Source organism: Lepisosteus oculatus, chromosome 16 (genome assembly GCF_040954835.1).
Source record: "Lepisosteus oculatus isolate fLepOcu1 chromosome 16, fLepOcu1.hap2, whole genome shotgun sequence".
Taxonomy (NCBI): Eukaryota; Metazoa; Chordata; class Actinopteri; order Semionotiformes; family Lepisosteidae; genus Lepisosteus; species Lepisosteus oculatus.
The window spans coordinates 3,379,945-3,390,444 of record NC_090711.1 but is presented as its reverse complement, the minus strand read 5'-3'; the positions used below and the strand labels follow the sequence as shown (position 1 = coordinate 3,390,444).

The 10,500-nt window shown below is 45.9% G+C and overlaps 1 protein-coding gene across 1 annotated transcript; it reads right to left on the bottom strand.

Moving 5' to 3' along the window:
* Window positions 1-1,265: 1,265 nt before the first annotated feature.
* nsfl1c (NSFL1 (p97) cofactor (p47)) lies at window positions 1,266-9,664 on the bottom strand. The gene is made up of 9 exons (XM_006639639.3): window positions 9,520-9,664; window positions 8,045-8,142; window positions 7,838-7,912; window positions 6,952-7,117; window positions 6,278-6,373; window positions 4,756-4,865; window positions 4,151-4,288; window positions 2,644-2,808; window positions 1,266-1,927 (listed from the first exon to the last, which is right to left on the bottom strand). The coding sequence occupies exons 1-9, from the start codon at window positions 9,619-9,621 to the stop codon at window positions 1,765-1,767; spliced, it is 1,113 nt and encodes a 370-aa protein (XP_006639702.1). The 5' UTR covers window positions 9,622-9,664; the 3' UTR covers window positions 1,266-1,764.
* Between the last annotated feature and the right edge of the window lie 836 nt (window positions 9,665-10,500).

Below are 10,500 nucleotides of genomic sequence, written 5' to 3'. Positions count from 1 at the left end.
GACACTTCCAGCGCGTTTTCATCAGTGGGTCACACCGTCCTGAGGAGAGACCTACGCATCTATAGCCCGGCCACTATCCTTCCTGTGGAAGCTCGTTGTTACTTATCAGTCTTGAGTTTTATAAACATTGGTGTCCGTTTTCTGATCCACTTAAGACTTTATTCGTTTTCTGGTGATCAACTGAGGCGTTGATGTTTTAGAATAATTTTTTTTTGGGGGGAGCGATCTAATTGCTTCTATGTAGAACAAAAAAAAAAACGACTGTACCCTGACAGGGTCATTCGCCAATTACTTTCTGAGAAAAAAAAAAGAACCAGGGCCGTGCTTAGTGTTTGCTAGCACCGAAATGTATTTCACAAGCTATGGGACCTGCCCTTTTCTTTTCCCTTGCACAAGCAATTTGTTCTTAGATTTTCCCCTCAGCTAACGCAATGCTCCATTTCAGAAAAACAAGAGAGTTGACGCCTCCGTTCTGCTCCAGATCCCCGTGGACCGGACGTCCTTCTGATAAGAAAAGCAGTGGGCACTCCGTACGACCAAATATGGGTCAGCTCGGACGGGCTGCGTCTGGAGAGCACTGCTTGGGAAACCTAGTTCTTATCAATTATTCTTATTCAACAACTTCTTCTAAATGAAGTACCAGATTTCACCACAGAGTTGCCCTGCAGCGGACGAGAAGGTTTGGCGTGAGTCAAAGTGGAAGAGAACAGTTCAACTCCAGTACTAAGGCTAACATGTGAAACCTAGCACCTAGCACATTCACGAAAGCAGCTCTCGGGGGCAGTACGAACTACGGGAGGGGGCAACGTGAATTCAGAAGACGCCAAGCAAAACTCCCAGTGGCCCATTCAGAGCCCTTCACTGAAGTCACACACGCGTAGAGGACGAAAGCTCAAACGCTTACCTCGCTAAAGACAGCTTGGTTCTATTCTACTGAGGGCGACCTGAGGCCCCAGGGAGGTGATACTTAGCGCTGCTTGATCGTCAGGGTCCCTGTGGATCAGCTATCTTGACTGGTCCTTTCATCCCGGACCTCTCCAGCTCGGGCCCACCCCGAGACTCGGACCCTTTGGCTCTTTGGCTGCCGCTACTGTCCTGAGGGCGGACACACTCCGCAGCGGCTGGCCGGAGAGGCACAGTCGCGCGTTTCGTGGACCCCTGAATGCAGGAGCCTGCCAACCACACAGGAGCTGCTGTTCAGCCAGAAAGATGAGCGCCGCTAAGAGCAGTAGCTGCATACATATATATATATAAAAATACATGAATTAAATTATGTTCAGTTTTAATCACAAGTTTCCAAAAGTCATGAAAAACCCATTCAAAGGTTAGGGGGAAGAGAAGGTGAAAGGGTGAACACCCTGTACAAGTCTAACCATCGCAATCCAGACAAATTGTGGCCCCTCCTCCCCAACCCTTCAGATAGCGCATCCCTGTAAAAAACAAATCACTTACTCCCTCCAGCACATTTTACTGCAGATTCTGAATGAAAGGACTTAGGCATTGGGTTACAGCGGTACAAACGAATTACACATGAAAGGGAGAGGAGCATGATGTAGGAAACTTGCATCTCTGAAGAACTAGAAGTCTAACACTATTGAAGAACCCCTTGAGGTCAATTAAAGTTTCTTTAAAAAGCATTTTATCTATCTTCTTCAGTCCCAACAGCGCACCCGGACTGGTGAGAACACCCTAAAGAAAGAAGTCCATCCCTCCTGTCGGCTCCCCAGTTGGCGATGTCCCCAGCAGGCCCACGGCGGGCGTCGGTCACTTCAACCGCTGCACGATCACCGCGTTGAGGAGGTCCGCCTCCTTCAGCGTCAGGGACTCCTTCGTCAGCTCCCTGCTGGGGAAGGTGGTCATCAGGACGAAGTCGACGTCTTTCATGGCCGGACGCGCAGAGACCACAAATTGGCGGATATCGCTGATTCTGGAAAAGGGACAGAGGGGCGTCTCATTACACAGCGCTCTCCACATGCAAGGGGAGGTGTGAGGAAGTTAGCAGTAGCATCAGGTACCAGCCGAGGTCTCTAGCCTTGCACACCCCTCAGCATTACTGTTGGAAATGCACTGCAGAGTATAGGCGGCACAAAAGGAAAAGCAAAAAGGGTCGAATCCTACATGTTGGGAAATTCATCAAATATCAGATCAACAACAGACAATTAAAATCAAGCAGGGATCTATCAGAAAATAAATTTCATGAAAGTTACATTATACTCCGCAGATTACAGTACAGAGATCTCTGTGAGGCAGCTGACTTCTGTGTTTCTAGATAATTACTGTCCTCGAGCCTCACATTCCTTCATGAGCACTAGTTTTTCTTTGTGCTCTGTGGATTCTTTCAAAAATAAAAAAAGGAGTGAACTAAGTACAAGGATGAAACTTCTTTAACTCCAGGAACAGAAGTTTAAGCTTTTCAAAGCTACTGTAGGTAAACCAACTGGAGGCTTCACTGACGCTACATTATTTTTAGTGATGTAGGCTTTGTCATCTGGGAAAAAAAAGTGCTCTTTTGTTTCATTGTTACTACACGAACAAGAGCCCAAAGCTCAGGAACTCAGAAAGGTATCCAACAGTTGTGCCACTTTGTATCCTGGAGTATTATCCCTGGAATCGATTTGAAGGAAGGTGGGATGAGCTCCTGACCTGTGCGTGAGGTTGAATCTCTGGACCAGACGCCCCCCGTCAGCCAGTCGGATCTGGATGTTGGTGACGGGCTCCTCCTCGTTAATTATGATTTCGCTGGAGGCCTGGGCCTCGTCAGCTTCTCGCTGTGTCCCCACGATGGAGCCGATGACCTGGGGTGTTGCGCTGCAGGCACACACAGAGACCGAAGTAAATCAAGGTTTCTCCAACGCACCAGGTCAGTCTATCAACACAGCTCCCTGGAAGACCCACAGGCCAGAGTGCACTGACTCCGATCCTGCACAGCTGGTGCATCTCAGCTCTTAACATTTTAAGGAAACTCGCTAGTGTCTTTAATTGGCACCATTTACCAGTTTTTCCCAGCTCTTCAGGTGTTGCTGCTGCTGATGGCTTGAAGAAACAGCAGCCTGCTCTGGCAGGAACTGAAAGACCCTGCAGTGTGCTTATGGACGACGGCACCAGCCCTATCAACAGAATGTAGGACGGACTGGCTTAACTTTTAAAAGATCCCACGAAGTGTGGAATGGGCTTCATTGGAACAGCAACTTACAGCTCTGAAAATGTTGGACGTTTTCAAAGCCTAAGCAAAAAAACAGCTAATTTCTCTTCAAAAACTCAAACACAAACATTCTTCGGACAACTGTCTTTTATCCATCCACTCTGTATCAGAAAACCACCAATTTCTGTTGAGGGTCACAGCAGTCCAGAGTCATGAAAACACAAAATGCAGGGACAACACTCTGTCCAGGATGCTGTCTATAGCAAGGCTCACACACACACACACACTACAGGGATATTCCAGACACACAGCATGGCCAGCATGTCTCGGGACTGCAGGAACAGACACCAGCCAAAATCCCTGCAAACCCCATTCCGAAGGTGACCCGAGTCATGAACCACACAGGATTCAAGAGCTGCAAGGTAACAGCACTAACGACCATGCCATGGTGATACCACCATCAGTCATCAGGTGCAGATCTTTTATTTAAGAGTTGTAGGAAGTCCTTTACGATGGTCAAATAAAGGAAAGGAACACGTCAAGAAGCCTAAACACTTGACCAGTTTTGTAACTGCTGTCCATTGCAATGGGAAGTGAACACCCCCTTGTGGCCTTCTGATGCAACAATGCTTTTCTTTTGGCAAAAACCAAGAAACTTTAAAAGGTTACAACAGGCAAAATAAATAAGTCATTTCATCCATTCATTCATTCATTTTCTAACCACTTTATCCAACACTGGGTCACGTGTGGAGCAGAAGCCTATCCCAACATGCAACAGGCACAAGACGGGGTACACTCTGGCTCGTACCAGGGCCAGGTTTCCCAGAAGCCGATTTAACCAACCAGCACGTCTCTGGATCCGTTGGGAGGAAACCGGAGCAGCCGCAACAAAAAAAACATATGAACGTGGAGCAGCAATGCTACCCACAAGCCTCATTCTTATCAAGAACATCACCCTCACTCATGGATGGGACAGCCAGGCCAAAGACGGGAGCTCCTGCAGCTCACCTTCCCAGCTTCTTGCCCTCCCCAGCAAAGGCCTTGAACATGGTCTTGGGCTTGGAGAAGTCCTCTTCCCGGTGGTCCTCCATGTCCAGGTTGACCTGGCCTCCTCGGGCCAGCCGCCTCAGCTCCACGGGGATCTCCCTGCAACAAGACGCCCCCCCGCGCCCCCGTCACTCCACAGCACTGACGCCCGCGCCCTCCCAGGCACGCCGCGCAGGCAGTGAACACGCCATCAAAACAGGAACACCCCAAGTCCCTCAGATGGGCGGCGGCTTTCGTAAAATAAAGATGATCTCTGACTGCCAGCCTCCTCTGCCAAACCTGCCAGCAGCCACAGGTGAAAACGACTGTCATCTTGCCCTTTGTCAAACTAAGACGTGTACTTCGGCCACGTCACGGTCCATTCTCCTGTGATTTTTCAAGTGCCAATGAGCGGTTTACAATGTTATCTCTGAGAGGTCATTTCTTGTCAATCAAGGTTTCTTTCCAAATCCGTCCTGGTGGACGCTGCGCGACAGCTCGGGCTGCCCCACGTTTTAAACCAGGTCGCAATGACGCATTCCGACAGGCCACGCCAGCAGCCCAGCGAAAGCCGGCGCCTTCCTCACCCTCTCCGGATGGACTCCAGGAACTGGGAGTTTTCAGGGTCGGAGTAACTCCGCAGTTCTCCGTTGTCTAGGCTGAAGCCCGTCTTCCACAGCTTCAGGACCACGTGCACCTGTCGGGGCAACAACACTGCCTTCACTGCATGAGCCGGAACAATGCATGGCTTGTCGCCCGACGACAGCAACGATCCACGATCCAGGTCCAGGAGGACACCGTGTCTGGTGCTTTCTGTGCCAGCTGGGCCCTTAATCTCCTGTGCTAAATGCTGCTAGTAATTGAGCTGTTTTACACTGAGGCCTTGGTTTCAAATAATAATTATTACCCCATTACAGAGGTTCTCAGTCCTGCCCCTTATCTCCTCTAGCTTTTTGAGCCTTTCTTAAAATTTGCCTTCAGCTGTTTAAACCTGAATGAGATCTGTAATAGGTATAAACCCTGTACTGATTTACATGTTTCAAGAAGCCCTCATTCAGGTATGCGATCTTGAGTGGAAGGAAAAACACTGACTTACAAAGGGCATGTGTGATAAGTCTCATTCCCGCCTATCTGTTCATCGATTGGTCATTTCTTAAGAGCAGTTAAGTCAAAAAATAAACGATCGTTCTGCAAATTGAGGAGAGAGTACACACACAATTTCTGTGTTCTTACGTTGTTGGAAATACAGAACTTTTATTTTTGAAACCAAAGACTGAGTATAAAAAAAGGTCCCAAAACAGCAAACAGATGAGTTATGACACCGATTAGCACTTGTGATCAGGAACAAAAAAAACACCAGACAGAGATACCTCACTGGACTACAGGAAACATGTGCCAACCAAAATTGTTGGGAGATATAAAACTGATTTACTGCAATACGTATCTACAAACATAGGCTGCATCATGTTGAATTAGTTATTTGACCTAAACAGCAATGAGAAATATAAATGATAAACCGATAGTTAGCGGTGTTAAGCACTATTGATCACTGCGAGCGATATGCATATGGAATATATATAATGAGTCACTGTAGTCGTCATATTCACTCAATGTATCAAGCTTAGTTTTGACAAAAGAACACAAGTGTTCATAGGGATGAAAGCCTGAAGCTGTAGTTATAGCTCTAGGCTCCAGCGGCCCGCTTCAGTTTGAGAGAAAATCGTATCAGTTACTTTCGGTTGGCTCACCCAATACACACACACACACTCTTTTTAAAAGAATGTCACTCTTGGCCTTGGCATAAACTAAACAAAATCCAAACCCTTCAGTTTCCCCCTTAGATGCCAAAACTAAATCCCACAATTCTGCATTAGGCTTCCGGAGGAAAGCGAGTATTTGAACTGAGGTACTAACTGCAGGCACATTTCTTTTTGTTGTCTTTGTTGTTGTTGTTGTTCACAAAAACTTCAAATGTTAAAAAAAAGAAAACCTAGCAATTAATTTCCAGCACCACATCAAGCGGTGTCGGCAATTAATTCATCCCAAATGAAGGACCTCCGGATCAAAGGCCAAGCGCCCCCCCGGGCAACGAGGAACAAGGGGACTCACGTCCTGCGCCGACTCCGACTGCTTCCTTTCCCCAGCGACGTAGGCGGACTCCTCCCCCGATTCGGTGCCAAGGCGGTACCCTCCTCCAGCGAACGGCTGCAACACACAGGGCAAGAGGGGCGCGGGGTTAGAGCCGGGGCGCGGGGGGGGGATTGCAAAGCTTTCTGCGGGTGCGCCATCTGTGAGGGGCGACCCCCGCGGCAAACAGACTTGCATCTGAACCAGAAAGGAGACGGCTTCGCTACGCCGCCACGTTAACGTCAACATGGCGATGACCGTTGCCAGATACGGCCTCACCGTCGGGGTGGCCCGCTTTTGCCGATGGGTCTCACAGCGGCTAAAAAAAAAAAACCCTTGGGAGGTGGGGTGGAGACCGAGATACTTTTAGACAGAGCCTACCGCCTCCATGTACCGATGTTTCTCTCACTGGCAGAAGAGCGATCAAGAACGTGAGCTTGGCTGCAAATGAGAGGAGGCAACTCTGTAGCCTGTGTAGCACACCTGAGCCGGACTCTGGTTCCACAACAAACGGGGAAACACGCTTACAAAGCACGAGGCTGCCTGAAAGGGCTCAAAGAGCAGAGGAGTACAACTGCAGAGAAAGCATTTTTTTATTCTTTTTTTTTTCCCCCAGGGATGCACAGAAACGGAGAAGAGGGTCCGGTTTTCCCTACCCGTGCCCTGCTGGACTCCCCGGGGCCTTTGGAGGCTCTTTCCACTGGAACAGCACCGTGCTCTTTGGCCCCCTTGAACAAGTCTTCCACCACCTCATTGGAGCTCTTCTTCTTGGGAGGGCCTACAATCTGCTGGCCACTCCTCTCAGAGCCCCCAGCATAAAACCTGCAGTGGGCAAATAACACAGATCAGCCTCAGGCTTCCACCCAAACAGACACCACACCCAATGAACACGCAGGGGCAGCAGGTCCTTTAATGGCTTTCACCCACACTGCTAGAAGATCCAGCTGACTTATCCCCTGTAAAGATTGAGCCCCAAGTAATCAGACTTAAAAACGGTGAAGAAGGAGTCGGGCATATGATTCAGAACAGCAGAAGACCAGCTTGCTGCAGAAACCTGACCTCGGCAAGGAAGGAGAAAAAAACAGTGCCAAACATCAAGAGACTTTGGCGATTCGACACATTTCAATGTTCAGCTTTGTTTTCATAAAAGAAACACTTCCCCCAAACAAAAACAACAGCAGCAGCAGCAGCAGGTTCCAGAGCTCCAGTCAGAATAACGCATTATCACTGTCAACAGAGTTTTACAAAGAGATGGTCTGAATACTGCCACTCACACCATTGAACTCACTAAGGTGACACCACTATAACTTCATTTTCAATAACTTAACAGAACAGTATTACAGAATTATTTGTCAAAATGGTGTAGCTAAAATGGAAACACACATTGACAGATGTACTCGAGCACAAGAGAGACCTGCCAACATAAAGTAATCGCTGGACTAATTAAAGAAATGAGCAACAGATATGGAGACATCCAGCATCTTCCCAAAGTAGTTCTGGGAAAACAATGTCATGAGTTTCATTTCTTTCTGTCACTCATACCTTTGGCCTTCTTCTTCATCACTCTCCTCTTCATCCTCATGCATTAGATCTCTGAAGGATGTAACTCTGTGTTCACTGCAAAGAGAGCAGAGTAACTTTAATAAGACCCTCCCTCCAAAAAAAAACCTCAGACCTTTTTACACTGACTTTTTAACCCAGCCAGATCGGTTTTAGCTTTTCCAGCCCAGCAGAGGAGGCAGCTGTTACCTAGGAGCTGTAGACCTTGAGGTAGAACTGCCCTCTGGTTGCGGGAGAGTGACAATATCATCATCGGCGCCATCTTCGAAAAAGCTAGCGAGGGCAAGCTGTGGAAGGATGGGAAAAAGAGCCGTGATGCAGCGCTGCTGAGAGAATATTAAGGCACAGAGAAAGCAGAAACGGGACACCACTAACTGCTTGACACTGAACAGACTGGTCCCAGAAAAACCTGTTCACAGTTCACTTTGCACACTGCTCATTTTATTGCTGTCCTCAGTTCAACAGCAAAGCAAAGACAGAACACCTCAAGTCATACGATGAATTGCTTTTCATCAGAGATTAAATGAATCAGCTTAATCAACTTGAGCATCAAAACCGCCCAGTTTCATCACATGGTCTTTTAAGGTCTCTTTGAAACACTGTTACCTGAAGACTTTGGGGAAGCTGAATAACCGATCCAATTAAGGCCATGACCAATTAGGCCATTAAAAGTTAAGCTAGAATGAAAACCTACAGACATACCAAGCATCCAGGACCAGAGCTGGTCTTTCCCGTTCTGAAGGAAATCTCATAAGAAAACTGTGGATGCTTAAAACTTGCAGCTTCCTACTCGAAAGGAATGTTAATGTAAATAATATTTCACTCTGAAAAGAAAGTTGCTCGTCAGCATCTGGGTGGTTCAATTAAATAGTTAATCCAAAATTCGCTCGCTTCTTTCTTCTTTTCAGCGTGTGTTTATTCCTTAAATTTCCGTTTGCAAATTTAATGTTGTCTCGTTAAAACAAGACGAAATTATTGAAGGGCATCATACCTACAGATATTTGGATGTGACAACACGTATTATAATCCTTATATAGACACACAAAAGTGTATCTTCCAGAACGACCATTCACGTAGCAAATTCCTCAGACTTTGAAGCAGAATTACGAAAACGCAAACACTTTTTGGCAAACGTGGTGCTCTACCTTTCACTTCATGCGTAAACTAAACGTGAAATAAAAGAGTAAAATCACAAAGACGTATTCTGTTAGGCGAGACCAGTCTCCCATAACTTAATTTAGCTGGGAAAAACGAAACTACTTAACAAAACGAAAATATGAATAAGATTACCCAAAAAAGTGTCTCAGTTTCGATTGTCTAGTTTTCAACATTTTTTTTATTTTTTAATCTCACGAATGGCTAATCTATTCAATTTGAAAGTAGTGTCCAATTTAGTCTTAACCAAATTCACGTCCTCTACTCCAAACCTCAGCTCTTGAAAGATGGGGTTTTATATTTATACTGTAATGAAATTTTTCCAGCAAAGCTACCGGCGCTTTGTATAGTGACTTGCAAATTCTACAACTACAGCGGTTTCGCCTTGGATGTTGTGACGATTTTCAAAGAGAGAGGGGAGGGGTGGTCTTTGTCATTCTCCTTTTGACATTAAACAACACGAAACCCTACTTCTAAGTTTTGAACTGCTGAAATCAAGGAAGCCCTACCTGTAAATCCCAGCCTGCAGACTCGAGGAAAAACCGGGCCCGCTCTTCCTCTACACCTGTAACTGTAACAAACTCCCTCACTGAATCCTCTCGGTCAGCCATTTTGGTTTGACGCACTGAGAGTCCGTCCGCCGGGGGGAAACAATCGACGCCGTGACTGTGGTTCCTATTGGCTACGGGTCGTCTTAAGACGAAACAATCCCAAACCTATCTATTTCAATAAAATAAAAAATAAAACAAGATAAAACACAATCGAAACAATATATTACACAAACTAACTACATCTATTTTACATTTTACTTCTCATTGTATTGCAGGCCGTTTCCGCAGAACACTATAAATACAATAATTTATGAGGCCGGCGAAGAAGAAAGACGGGGGAGCACCGGGAAGCACGCTTTGCCTCATGGGAGTTGTAGTTTATTTCCTTGAAAATCACTAAAACGGATCAAACTTAACAGTAAAAACAGAAAACAGAATAAAAAGTCATCAACATATTTTCTACATAAGCACTATTATTATAGCACATTTATTGGAATATCAAATGACCATTCGCTAAACAAAAAATGAGTGCAGAGGGATTATACTACCACCTAAACTAGCTGTGCCTTTACTTTTAATATTTTAACAATGTTTCTGTTACACGCGCCTAGAAAACCAAATTGTTTCCGAATTCCTTACACATAATGCCTTTGAAATCAATTACAAAAACTGAATTTCTAATTCCATTTGTTGTGATATTTCTAATTAAAGACAAACGACCACCTCTCGCCGTTAACAGACCACACACACTTCTGAATCACTCGTGATTTTTACACATTTGTGCAATTGTTTAAGAGTTACTTGATTCTAAATGGATTCTGATGCAATTGATACTCGTTCAAAAATCCACCTTCAGAAAAATCAGCAGTTCTCAGTTCAGAAAAACATCATGTCATATTCTCATATCAACCCAAGAAAAAATATCAGTTCATCAAACCG

Coding starts and splice junctions, on each gene's coding strand:
- nsfl1c (XM_006639639.3), bottom strand. CDS start 9,621: ATGGCTGACCGAGAGGATTCAGTGAGGGAGTTTGTTACAGTTACAGGT. Junction 8,143..9,519: donor CTGCAGGCTGGGATTTACAG/GTAGGGCTTCCT, acceptor ATCCTTCCACAG/CTTGCCCTCGCTAGCTTTTT. Junction 7,118..7,837: donor GATGAAGAAGAAGGCCAAAG/GTATGAGTGACA, acceptor TGCCCACTGCAG/GTTTTATGCTGGGGGCTCTG.